Raw genomic sequence first — 14407 nt, forward strand, 5'->3', positions numbered from 1 at the left:
GATAGCTGTTGCAGACTACATCTGCAGTGACATTGGAGTCCTCTGCACAACCGCCGCTGGACGTTGTAGAAGACTCCACATCTGTGAATTTGCATCCGCAGAGCTGCAACAGAAGTGGAAGTTTTACCTCCACCCCCTACCTCCACACTATGGTGTCACTGATTGAAACCAGTGTGCCCCTGCCCCACTACCACTAAGTATTTTTCTAATACAAGTGCACCAAAGTTAACCACACTGAATGGAATACACTCCAAATGCTCTGATTGCATGTGCCATGGCATTTTTGTTGTGCCTAATGGTATTTAGTCATACTCCTTGAACACATCACCACATCCATTACAAACCTGCCACAAATTCTGCAAATCAGTAATGCGCATTTGTGTACAACATGCAATACAACATATCATAGAGCTGTGGGGGTACTCTCCTACCTACTGTTGTGTCACTCAAACTGTTGTTTATTCAACATCTTTGCTTTGTCCCCACTGGAGAGCTGGATCTATTTTTGTTGCTGCACCCGATGTTAGGAGCTGCTTTTCTTGTCTCATGGGATCCATCAATGTATGAAGCATAAGAAAAACAAACAAGCATTTAAAATGCAATAGGTCTCTCCTTTGATTAAGTTAAAGCCATTTGCTTTGCTAATGGTATTGTATAGCAAAGCAAATGGCTTTAACCGAGACCTATTGCATTTTTAATGCTTGTTCAAGTCTGATGTAAGAACTTTAAGATTTTCATGAAGCAGACCTACGAGATTTGTTTAATTTGCGCAGCAAAGGAGAGCATGGAGTCAAGGATGATTCCAAGATTTCCAGCTTAAGAGGTTGGATTTGGAGGATCGTTGAGTTCAGCAGACCACCACAGGGAGGGCGGAGGTCCACTTTGATTAAAAATCAAAACTTCTGTTTTATTGGAATTTTGTTTCAGGCAATTTGCTTCTATCCAAGCCGCAACTCCTCTGACGCACATTTTTAAAAGCTCCCTCCGTATTGTCTTGGGGGGGAGGGGGGGGGAAACAATTGCCAATTGAGTGTTGTCAACGTATGAACTTACCTTAACACCAAGATTTTCAATTATATCATCGACTGATCAATAATTTATTAGTCAAACACAAGAGGTTTGTCGATCGCCCATCCTGAACTCCTGTTCTTCAAGATGCTCTCATATATGATAATGAAGAAAAATAAGCCAAAGTGAGATACAACAATTACCTTGTTTCACACACATCAGTCACATGAGGAAGCCAGAATTGATCCCAGGTTTCCTGGTTTCACATAGTGTAATTCAGCCACTAGACACTCTTGGTCTCTTGGTCCAAAAGTTTCTGTTGCCTGCCGGTGAACAGGCAGGAGGCTAAATGCCATAGATCAGCATCAGCCAACCCTGATATTTTGATGCAGCATCCTTTTCCAGAGTGTCTGTTGACTCAGTTTTCCACCAGCAAGTTGAACCCCAGTTTTTTCCTTAGTACTCCCCATACAGGGGATCAAAGAGGATTGAGGCATTCAGGAAATGAATGTTCTTTTTTGCCTCCTTTGTAGTCAATAAATGTAATTTGCCTACTGGGCCGATATGTGCATGCCCTCTAGGACATAGCCAGTGAGATTTTGCTGGTGGTTCCAAAAGAATTTAGGGCCTGCATGTCTATACCCCTTCAGGATAGTCAGGATAATAAAGCATTTATTATTGTCAGAATTGGGCGAAAAATAATTTATTCTTGTCTGAATAGGACGAATACTTTGGGCATGCAGTCAGCCCTCAAGTGGTGCTACAGAGACATATGTGGATGTGCAGCATGGGGTTTTCTGGAGATTTTCTGGCATCCTTTATGGATATGCCTATTGATGGATCATGTCTCGTTGGTGAAAAAGATGACTCCACCTTAGAACGTTTTAAGGAAAACTGAACAACAGCATGCTGTCTAGGCTGCTCCACTCTTACAAGACAGTTTTCCCACCAGTGTCCGCATTTCCGAGGCTACTCACCGGGGTCACAGACGTTACAAGTGGTTCAGTGTGGGCCAGGAGCATTTTCAATTTGGCGTATTCACCTTCGGCATTGCCAGAACTCCTAGGGTGTTCATGAAACTGATGGCTGTAGCCACTGCCCGTCATCGGAGGTGGGGGCTATCAGTTTTCCCATATCTTAATAACTGACTGTTGAGGGTGGACTCGCCACAGTCACTCGGGCGCATCCTTTAGATGATGGAAAACATCTTGACGTAATTGGGGCTCTTGTGTAATATGCCAAAATTGCATCTGATTCCTGATTTCTGATTTCTGTTCATAGGAGCCATCTTGGATACGGCACAGTCAGGGACTTCCCTTCATCAGCACTGACATTTGTGCTATGATTCAGTTATTTCAACCTCAGTCCTTGGTGTCAGTAAAATGAGTTCTGAGGCCTCTTGGCCTGTTAGACTCCTGCATTGTGCTTGTCTATCACAAAGGCAACAAATGCGGGCTGTGTAGTGGAATTTGAAGCCTCAGGCCCAGCACTAAAGAAACCGTTCTCATTCCATCCAGGTTTCAGAGGAGACCTCACAAGGTCTGTAGAGGTAGCTGCTGAACCACAGTTGGACCTGCGGCAGACCCCTCACGCTGTCCCACCTGCAGCTGATGGTGATTAATGCATCAATCCTGGTTTGGGGAGCTCATTTGGGAGAGGAGGAGCTCAGAGGACTCTAGTCTTCAACGAAAGCCAACCTCCATATCAGTCTTTTGCAGTTGTGGCATGTTCGCCTACCTGTGAAGGCCTTCCTGCCATCCATCAACTGAAGCCCTGTGCAGAATCTTCCCTACAACACCACTGACACACAGGTGCTACTACAAATAGGGTGAAGGGAGTCCTGGTTCTGTTAAAGAAGTACTGCACCTCTGGAGTTGGTTGGACCGTCAGAGCATTTCTCGGTTTGTAAACCACCTGGCGAGATCTTTAACCGACCTGGCGGATGTGCTCAGCTGACGGTTTCAGGCAGATTATGAATAGCTGTTGAGTACTTAAGTAGCACAGGGCATCTTCCGACGTGTGAAGAAACTTAGCTGGATCTTTTCCCCACATTTGAGAATGTGCAGTGTCAAAAGACTTCTCTTTGGAGTTTCCAAGAAAGCGCTGTCTAGGAGACTTATTCCTGCTTCAGTGGAGCATGGGACTCCTGTATGCCTTTCCCTCTCTGCCTACCCTGCCCTGATTTTTGAAGAAGATCAGATCCTAGTAGCCCTGGATTGGGCCAAGAGAGTGTGGTACATTGTATGTCTGGGCATGAGCATCCTTTCTCCAATTAAACTGCAGCTTAGGAAGGATCTTCTGTCACAGCACCAGGGTAGTGTTCTGCACCTGAACCTGCACACTCTACACTTTCAGGCATGGAGATTGAGCAGCCCCAGTTGGCTGCATTCTATGCACTGCCCTGGGGTTGCGTATATCTCCCTTGCTTAGAGACGATCTTCTACGAACTCGATTTATGCTGGAAAATTTTGTGGCTTGGTTTGTAGGCCGCAACAGATATATATGTCTGTGACCCCCGCAAGGTCTTGCAGTAGCCACCATTAACGGTTATTTGTTGGCTCTTTTAACCTTTTTGCGTTTGCCCGATCAACCTTCCTTGTTTAAATCACTTGTTTTGATGCGGTTTATTTTTGACGACCGTGTTCCCTCTGAAACTCTTTGATGCTACAGAGGGACCTTGGTCCTGATGTTCCTCATGTGTACCTCCTTTGAGCTGATGCACAGCTGCTCATTGCGTCTTTTGACTCTCAAGACTATTTTCCTCATTGTGATCACTTCAGCTTGTTCTGTGTGTGAACTCCAGGCATTGTCTGGGCAACTACCTCACACCACTTATTTTTCTTGGACAAACTGGTGCTGAGGACCCAGGCGTCTTCTTCCAGAACCTAATGACTCCTTTTCACGTTGGTCAATTCATCAGTCTTTCAGTGTTTTTTTACTCTGCTTCACACCTCAAAGGAGAAGGAGAGACCCCATTGTTTGGTTTGCCCTGCTTCACACCTCGAAAGAGGAGGAGAGGCTCTATCAGTTGACCCCAAGGGTTCTTTAAGCTTTTACATCAATCACACCATAGACTATACACTGGATGGTTAGTGTATTGTGGGCATTTCTGAGGCAAGAATGGCAAGCCAGTGCAGAAAACAACTCTGTCGTGGGTGGATAACCCTCTGCTTTAAGATCTGAAATATTTTTGGGTGTGAAGTGCCTGTCCTGGACATCTGTGAGGCTGTGATGTGGGCATCAGTGTACACATTCACAAAGCTCTACTGCCTTGACAGCCAGGTCTGACAGAAAGGACAATTTGGCTGTTCAGTCCTGCTAGGCTATTTGTTCCAAGCCCACTCCAAAGACCCTCCTCCTAGGTAGTTTCTGCTTTGATATCTATTGTGAAGGTGAGGAATCTGCAGTTAAAAATATCTGTCAGAAAAACAAGTTCATTACCTCCGATAACTCTCTTTCTGGGGGACACTTTATCTAACTGGAGGTTTCTCACTGCCCTCCCACCTCCTTGTGCTGTGGAGTGGTCTCTTATTTACTGTCTAAAAAGATGACAATTAAGATCTCAGCACTCTTGTAGTGACAATTGTTTTGTGCTCCTTGTCTGAGGGCGCAGAAAGAGTCAAGTTCAAAAAGACCTTTATTCGAATTTCATAAAATTCATAAAAGTACCACATAAAAACGATTCATTTACATAACACAACATTTTACAAAAATACATGGTTAAAAATATAATACAGTTTTAATGAGGCTAATTTCAGGGGTTTTCCATCATTTTGCGCACTCGTGTTAGTCTCAAGAAAGTGCTAGTGCGAAAGATTAATTCATCTGAATCCAGGGAAACCAACAATAGATAATACTCCCCCAACGAGAGGGGTCTGTTTCCTAAAATATGGGGTTAAAAACCATTTGATATATTTTAGATAAAATTTAAGGGAATAGGAAGTGCAAATCATCTTGTGTGCTAACACCATCGCACGGACATGGGTTATATTCTGTGCTATGTTGATAGCCCAGAGGGAAGGCCAACAGATATTTCACAGAACCCGCTCTTAGGCGGAACAAGAGTGATCTCTCCCAGTTGGTCATGGGTAGAGTAAGATAGTGCGGGAGTGGTTGCCTACATAGTTCGTTCCCCATGTATTTCACAACAGTTGATTTTGATGATTCTCTTCCCATTCGTTCGGAGTTATAAAGTGCATACAGTGCTTGTTTAACCTCAATTTTATCCTTTGGCTCGATCCTGGTAGGGTCGGAGAAGAGACTGCCTCTGTCCATGGCGCTGAATGTTTTTAACACTCCAGAAAGCCATGGAATCGCCATGCCATGGTCACATTTTAAACAGTCCTTTATAATATTTTGTGTAAGAGTGGCTGAGTTATTCCTCCAAATCCTAACCCAGAATAGAGCTGGTCTAGATCTGATAAAACCGCTTACATAGGGGATGTTTAATTCATTATGACAGATAAATTCAGAAGATGAGATTGGGGCGCCCAGTATTTTCCTGCAAAATCTACTTTCTTCCCGCTGAATACCTGGGCTTCTTCCCAATCCCCAAACCTCAGTTCCATATGTAGCTACCGGTAGGCAATGTAGTCTAAAAAAATTTAAAATAGCTCTAGTGGCGCCTATTTTCTTTGGGCGCGGCAAGCTCAAAATGGAATTGGTGGCTTTCGAGAACTTGCCCATGGCGTGGGCCAAATACCCACTCAATGAGCCGTTCGCAGCGAAAACCAGACCTAAGTATGGAAATGTAAGCACAGATTCAAGTTTATCTGTCCCTATATGTATGGTATTGAGCTTCCGTTTCCCGGGGCCACATGGCATGATAAAAGATTTTTTTAATTTACGCGCAGATCTAATCCCTCCATATGTTGGACAAAGCTTTGAACAAGTAAGCGGAGGGCATTTGGTGTGCGGCCCATAAGCACCGCATCGTCTGCATATAATAACACTGGTAGTGGTTGCCCTAGGTTTATTGGTACATCACTAGTCACTTCTTTCAGGCTTCTTGCAAGGCCATTAATGTAAATGATGAACAACAGGGGTGCTAAAACGCACCCCTGTCTCACCCCCTGCCGATGTTAATAGCTCCAGAGACTTCTCCACCCATCCCAATCCTGACCTGTGCTTTAAGATCCATGTGGAGATAGGCCAGGAAGTTAAAAAAAGATGCTCGTCTAGTCCATAATTCCAAAGGATAGCCCAGAGTTTGGATCTATTCACTAGATCAAAGGCGGATGAAAGATCCATAAATGCAAGGTAAATAGGAGACGATCGAGCAACACTGTACTTGTCGATTATCAATTTTAGGTTCAGACATTACTCCACCGTCCCTACCCTGCTCCTGAATCCCATCTGACACGGGTCCAATAGGTCTATGTCTTCAGTCCATTCTAGCACCCTATTATAAATAACTCGCCCCAACATTTTTAGAGTGTTATCCAAAAGGGATATCGGACGATAGTTAACTGGGTCCGACCTATCACCCTTTTTGAAGATTGGAACGATAGTGCTGGTTGCCCAGGTAGTGGGCATAGGCACTGTTGGCAAGCTGTTAAAGACGTTAAGAAGGATTGGTGCCCAAAGATCCGGGTTGTGCTTAATAATATCAATGGGCAATCCATCGGGGCCTGGTGCCTTGTTGCCAAGGCTCTCTTTTATGGCTATTTTCACCTCATGGAGATCAATCTGTCAACCACGCGCCTGTCCTGGGATGAAAGTTACCAATTCCTTGGATGGTGCGGCGTAAATTTTAGAGAAGTGGGCCTCCCAAACACTGCTAGTTATGTTACAACTGATTGGTGTTAACTGTTTCCCCATTTCCTGCGTTTTCCTGACTGCAGACCAGAAGGGGCCGCTGCCCCCCAGATTTGCACTGGCGACCAGCGACTCCCACTGTTCAGTCAGTAGTGTGGACTTTCTTCTAGCTATTTCAAGTTTATAGAATTTCCTGGCTGTCTGAACCATCGTTGTGCACCTAGGTTTGGTGGTTAGTGCCCTGCGTAGTTCCCTATTTGCCAGTGAACAGGCAGAATCAAACCACCTTGGTCCTTTCCTTTCCTTTGGTAACGGTGCTGACAAAAGAGTTTTTATGGTTAGACACAGTTCACCAAAATCTGCAATTATTCTGTGGTAGTTCCCATCCATGGATAAGCAGGAATTAATTAGCTGCGGGTGTTCCATTTTTACGCTTTCCAAGATTGCCCCACAGTCAACCCCCCTCCATTTTAATCGCAAGCCATCAACTGAAGGTGTGATGTCCCTTGCACCATTTAAGTTGGTATAAACCGGAGTAGGGGCTAAATGCAGAGTTACTGCAAGTGGGTTGTGATCTCCAAACAATGTCTCCATCACTGTGGACTTAGTTACACGATCTATTAAATGTGGGGACATAAAGATAAAATCAATGGTGGAACTGCTGTCCCTGCCTCTGAACGTAGGAGCGTGGGAAGCGCTAGGGTTGTGGCTAGTTTTCATGGCATCACCAAGGTTGAACTCGGTTAGTATATTGGCGAGTTCAATACCCCTTCGTTCGGCTTGGTCTAAGCAGTTCCTATCCTTGATCCCATGATTCTTTGGTATTTTTGCGTTGAAGCCACCCCCAATTAAAATCCCTGTCCCATCATCAGCCTGTAGACTGATTTCCAGATTATGTAAAGTTTTGGAAAGTGCCTCAAAGTTCTTATTAGGTACACAATAAAAATCATTATTGTAAAAATTAATTAAATAAATCAGGGTCTTTCGCTTGAATTCAAGAATTTGTATATTCGGGTTCCCTCTAGATAGGTCTCTAATAGTACCACCAGCCAGTATCTTAATCCCAATAAATAAACCTCCGACTGCACGGCCAGAAATGGGCTTCGGTGCAGTCACACTAAAACAATGATAGCCCTCTGTGTGTAAATTCCCAACAGCCCAAGTCTCTTGAAACATTATAATGTCTGTACCATCCAATATCTTGGCCCATTGGGGGTCTAAGAGCCTTGACTCTAGCCCTGCCACATTCCAACTAAGGATTGACAAGTCACAGTGACTAGGGTGACTGATTAGCTTATTCCTGGTACTCGTCACTATATTCACATTAGTTTTCGGTGATGTGGGAATTATATGGTCATGTGTGGCTATAAGTGTGAAAGTACAGTCAAGCATTGCTGTTCCCTGTGTAGCATTGACTTGTATTGATGGTAGATATTCCTCAGTAATATTACTTAACACTAGGCGACCACTGTTGCCTTCCCTGTCAGCAAATAATGTTCCCTGAGTTATACTTGCTTCTACTGGTACTGGATGTTCCTTGTTGTCATTACTTATGTCTTCACATCCATTGTTATTGCCTTCCCTATTGCCCAGTCAATCCTGCTCGTCTAAGCTTGAGAAGGCGTATTCAAACCGATTATAGGTTGGGATGTTATATATGGGCCTTACCTCATTCTGAGGCAGATACCGATTTGGGTTAATCATTGGATGTAACCTCTCCCTTTGGTCGTACTGTTTCATTGTGGGGAGGTAGGGGTAGTACATCGGATGCGCTGGGGATGGGGCCTGATGACACTGAGCAGGTCCCTTCGGGTAATTAAGATCTTGGTCCTGGTGATAAAATGGAAACCTAATCCCGGTACCCAAATTAGGGTGCTGGTAACACACAACAGAGTTATTCACCATGTTAGCATTAGGAGAAATCAAATGTCTATAAAAATAGCCCAGAGGGAGCAAAGTAGTGTTGAATTCCCAGGGTGAGGGTGGTGGGGCACTAGCCAAAGTTTTTTGGGCCCACTGGGGGGAATTAAAATGTATAATTATGCAGTCCCCCTCAAACTTTTTCCTCAGTGGGCCTACCCATCCTACTCTTTGGGTGTGAATAATCTCCCTTGCCCCTTCCATTGGAAAGTTGCAATTTGCAACTAACCAGTGAAGGGTCCTGTTCTTAAGGGATATGGGATTTTCTTCTTGATCCTTCCTTAATTTGGGTACATTAACTAGGACCAGCACATACGCCCCACATTCAGGCGGTAGGCTGATGCGGGGAGGTATCTGTCTCATGTTGATTGCCCTATTTTGGTCGGGCTGAGCCCTTAAAGCATTCTGAGCATTATTATTAGTTTGTCTAATTCGCATCTCCTTGCTTTTATCAACATTTTGCACCTTGCCTTCCTGTGTGGCGTCCTTAGTCGTATTATGAATAGCGGTAATTTTTGTTGATTGTTGGTTGGCAGCTATTCCTTTACCTGGCACTTGTGGAGTTTGGGGCTTTGTGGTTAGAATTGGGGCAGTAGGGTTCTTAGCTTTTGTGCATGTAGGTTTAGAGGAGCTCAGTTTGGGTCCCACAGTCATTGAAGGCCCCTGACTGACGATATTTTTAATGGGAGAACTCAATTCAGCCAATTGCTTTTCAAAGCGTATGAGTCTAGATTCTATCGGGGACAAGTAGATATTAAGTAGTTCGCCCATTCTTTCCAGAAGTTGATCATTAGCTTCAAAATTATCCCCTTTACCCAACGGGATCCCCTGTGACTCCTCGCTTTCTATGTCTATAGGTACATTTGTTTAATCTACATTTGGGTGTGGATTAGTATCCTTCCTATGCTTTAGCTTTGGCATGCTATGCTTTGTAACCTTAGGCATGCTCAACTGTCTTGTGTGTTTTATGTGTTTCCGTTTGGCACCCTCCCGCCTACCCCTTAATTGCCTTGTGCTAGCTTCAACTGCTTCATCTGGTTCATCTGGTGTATGATTGATGAACAGTTCCAGGGTCCTTTCTAATTCCATACTTGGTTCTAAATCTGAATCTTATCAAGGGGTTAGATGCTGATAAGTTGACCTCATTCGGTATGCTGTGAATTTCTGTATGGACATCAATTATAGGACCAGTATTGATGTTTCTAGCCTGAACTGGAGTTCTAACTGATGCAATGAGTCCAAGGGATGATAGTTTTGCTTGGGCTAGGTCTTGTGAAACCCTGCGCTCCAAGAGTGTAATACCCTGGTCTATGGCATCGTTGGCCCTTATTATGAAGTTATCTATTGGGCCTATTACTGGGACCCCACCCGCTGCCGTTTTACTTCTACTACCCCTGGTAGACATAGTGTTGGTTAGAAAGTATATATATTATCACAGCCTAGCTTTTGCACAAGATACACGGGATAGAAATGCAGGAAATGAGGTGTGAGGAGGCGGAATTAAATCAGTCGACGCCCAAAACACTTCTACTATACAGCTCAATTTCCCAGCAGAGGCGTTATGATAATCGTAATCCCTCACACTCTCCCCTACTGAGTGATAATGGTGACAAATGAATACCTCGTAGTACTACTACAGTTAGCAAATGCAGTGATAGGAGGGCAACCCAATGCAGAACTAGCGCTATATAGGGCACAAGTGCAATACAATAAGTATAGTGACACTCAGCTTCAATAATAGACTAGTGGGGAGATGCAATGAGCCATGCAGTAGAATTCGCATGGGAAGGAGCGATATATATAAGTCCTCGTGTACAGCGAGAATTCCCTCAGATGGTGGATGGAATCTGTAACTGCCCAGCAGAGATTCCAGATACACGAATCAGTCAGTTCCTCAACCACGAATCTCATATTCTGTGTTCCGTTAAAACCATATGTTTGAGAACCTTGTGGGTGAGGATTAGCGGCAACGGCCGCAAAGGATCCCGGGCAGTGTAGTCTTCTCCCTCCACCCGGTGGCCGCTAGATGGTGTGCGGCGGCGGCGGGAGGGAGAACAGGGCAGCCCACAGGTTTCGCGGCAACAGGGCAGCCAGCAGGGGTCCCGACAGCAGTTTGGTGGAGGTAAGCACGCCCCCCAAGTGATTAACAAAAGCCCCCGCTCCACTGGGGCTCAGGGTTCTTTTATGCGCCTCCGGTCGCAGGATTAGCAGCAACGGCCGCAAAGGATCCCGGGCAGTGTAGTCTTCTCCCTCCACTCGGCGGCCGCTAGATGGTGCACTGCGGCGGCGGGAGGGAGAACAGGGCAGCCCACAGGTTTCGCGGCAACAGGGCAGCCAGCAGGGGTCCCAACAGCAGTTTGGTGGAGGTAAGCACACCCCCCAAGTGATTAACAAAAGCCCCCAGAAAGAGTCAAACAAGAAACTGATTTTGATGTGCAGGGGTGTTGCTTATTTGCAGCTCCACTTCTTCACTTCCGGGGCGGAATTAAATCAACCTACAGCTGCATGGTACAATCTAGTGGCACGCTGGAGCACTGCTGTGAAAATATCTGTATCCAATGTGGTACCTGGGTATACTCTAAATGGAAGGATGGTTAGGTAGAGTAGCCACCAGAAAGAGTGTTACTGAAGGTAAGTAACATGTTCTTTGCAAACCTACCAACTGGTGCATCCCCACATGATTCTAGTAGCAGTCTAGTCCAGAATAGTGTTATGTTATGCATATGTATGGAGCAAACTGTCACCTAGGAGTGTATTATAGGACGGAATTCCTTAGTTGTACAACACCATGCTAGATTGGGTTCATCATTTTATCAGGCTCAATGTCAATCCCAAAGAGCTACCCTGGTAACATCAGTGTACTCTGAAATCGTGCTGCACCAGATGCTATAACAACAATGTTGCATCTCTTAGCAGTAAGCAAATGTTCCCATGTTAGATTCTGCTCAAGTAGTATTCTCAGATAGGAGCAGCTTGTTATCACTTCTACTTTATATGGTCGCAGATCCGTGCTAAAATGGTCCTTCCTGTCCCGTAGTACATAATTTAATATTTTAGGTTGCTGAAATTTCATTTGTGTGTAAATCGCTCCATGTGGTCCAACCTACGATAATGCAAAAGAAAAGAGTTTAGCACAGTTCTGTAGAAACAATCGAGTGTGGCGCTATTTAGTAAATAGTAAATAAATAATTGAACATTAGTTCAGGGACTGATGGAACCGATGAGTTTGTACATGTTTTATGAAGTAGGAAGGTACTGTATCATTTTTCGTTGTTAAGCAAAATAAACATAATCTTTAATAAATATGAATTAAATGCTTTCCAATTGATGTAACTGGTAGCTTTCTCTAAATCAGATGTGGCCTATGGTAGGGTACATTTCATAATAAAGATTTGTTTCATGCATTAACATGCCCCCTTTTCATTTAAAACTTTTTGCAATTAACTGAATGTCTTTACTTAACGTTTACTAGTTTAATTTGCATTTCTATGATCTGTCAGTCACTGTAAAGCTAGAATATTTCTCTTTGTGGTTATAGAAAGGCCTAGGATTACCTCAGAACCTCAAGATGTGGATGTGACCTTCGGAAATACAGTGTACTTCACTTGCAGAGCAGAAGGCAACCCGAAACCCGAAATTATATGGCTTCGAAACAAGTTAGTTCCTTATGATTAGTGCACAAAACATGTTTGTGCAATTTCCTTATTTCAGCTTGACTAAATTGCCATCCTAGTTAATACTTTAAAACTGTTATCTTATTGGTAATTTTTTGTTACTTTGTATTGATTGTCGTATATGGTGCTCTGTAGTAAGGTTTTTTCTTTACAAATTGGCTAAATAGTTTGACCATTTAAATAGCTAAGGTAGTCTTGTACTTTAGGTTTTGATATCATTAGGATTTTTCCATTACTTTTTAAATAGACTGCACTCTGATAGATATGGTGGTACTAGCCATGTCATGTTGGTTTTATCTAGATCTTGGCTTGGGATAAAATGAATGACGCGTTTATTTAAGTCAGGAGCATGGGGTTTGACACAGCAAAATAGGAGAGCGAGAGGAGTGAACAGCTATACCAATCTCCCTTAATAGAAAACCATTTTGGTCATTAGTGGGCTACGGTTCTCACCCACACTTAGTGGCATGCTGTATCATAGGGTCCTATCGGCATCCAATAGAAAGTCCTATTTTGGATGGGGCTTTTTGATATATTGTTTGGATGGGGAAAAGAGTTGAAAATATCCTAGCGAGTCACCAGAAATGAATTTATTAAAGGTGCCTTTGATAAGATTTAAGAAGTCAGTGAATGATACAAGATACTTATTCACCCTACATCCTATTGATAGGCGACATGTTTTCCAATATGGTGTAACTCATGTAGGTGTGTGACCTCCATCATGACTGAAACATTATCACTCCACAAACACTTGCGATCTCCATTATTCTTATAAAATATTTTTTAATAACAAATTCCGAGGGCAATGTACTAAAACAATTGTGAGTGTACTCGGAATATATGTAATTGCTGATCGGTCTCCTGAGTCTGCCAGCTGCAGAGGCAATGGGTAGGTCACCAAGAGTAACAAAAATGAATGCCAAGCTGTTAATCTGTTAAAGGCTGAGTAATCTAATATGGCGAACCAGTGCTGCAAAAAGTGATGACAAGTTGGGCAAAATAAGTTGACCAAAAAAACAATTAAAATGATGTGTTATGGGCAGCAATCCAACTCCATTATTTAAAGCATGTTCTCTATCAAAGGAGGAAGATAACTGTGTGCTAGTTGCCTTGCTCTAAGCAACTCCAAAGGCATTTACATCACTGCTATCAATTCACCTAGAAAAGCAAGTGGAAGATGGAGAAATGCATTTTAAGCTTTGTTACCTGGGCCTACATGTCTATCACCATCACCGATGTCCTTTGCTATTTAATGTGATTTTATTGACAGAACTCCTGAAGCATTTGCTGGGGCTTCTTCTAGGCATAATGATCCATAGACCGGTTGGATTGTCCAAATATCTGAAAGATAGTGCATATTCTATGTCAATGGAATGCTTCCATGGAAAAAAAGTTATATGATTTCTTTGGCACTTGGATTTTTATTAGAGATCGCCAGGAAGTACGTTCTAAAGGGTTTGCCCCATGTGTTCTGAAGGTACGTCAATAACCTAGTTTCATTTCTTGACCCTTGCTACATCCTTATTTGGGGTAACAGCAACGTTTAAGCACAAGATAGCCTGCTGTTTGCTGTCTTGGCAAGGACATTCTGAAATAAAGCAGGATTTTCCTAGACACTTCTCTGGATCACAGTTATAAGTACTTTAAGTTTAACTCTACCTGCAGTAACATTTGAGATAATCCTAGAGTTTCAGTTTGCTACAGCCTTAGACATACTATTCTACACCTTTTGCAGGCAAGCATATTCCAGGTACATCAGGTCTAGAGAGTTTCAATAGTCCAGACTTGTTAAAATAATTGCGAACATCAAAGCAGTTCTGGCTTTTGTATCCAGAAAGATATAATTATTTTTGCCATCTTAAAGATTTGTCTCATGAATGTCTAATGCCCCAGCCTAAAACTGGATTTTTAACTGCCATAGACGCTGGGGTCCCAAGATATGCCACTGAAAAGAGAGTATTTTTGGACCATTTTTGCACACTATCAGCACCTCAATTTTGGATCCATTAAGGCCAAACATATTTTCATCCACCCTTACATCTCCGCTC

At 43.4% G+C, this 14407-nt stretch overlaps 1 protein-coding gene across 2 annotated transcripts in view; it reads left to right on the plus strand.

Annotated features, from left to right (window-relative positions):
- PXDN (peroxidasin) overlaps positions 1–14407 on the plus strand; it is a 740799-nt gene that overhangs the window by 328399 nt on the left and 397993 nt on the right. For both annotated transcript variants that reach the window (XM_078647879.1, XM_078647880.1), the window contains one exon: positions 12224–12341. In XM_078647879.1, coding sequence (XP_078504005.1) covers positions 12224–12341 — 118 coding nt within the window. The remainder of the gene's footprint in view (positions 1–12223; positions 12342–14407) is intronic.

This window comes from Lissotriton helveticus, chromosome 6, assembly GCF_964261635.1.
Source record: "Lissotriton helveticus chromosome 6, aLisHel1.1, whole genome shotgun sequence".
Taxonomy (NCBI): domain Eukaryota; kingdom Metazoa; phylum Chordata; class Amphibia; order Caudata; family Salamandridae; genus Lissotriton; species Lissotriton helveticus.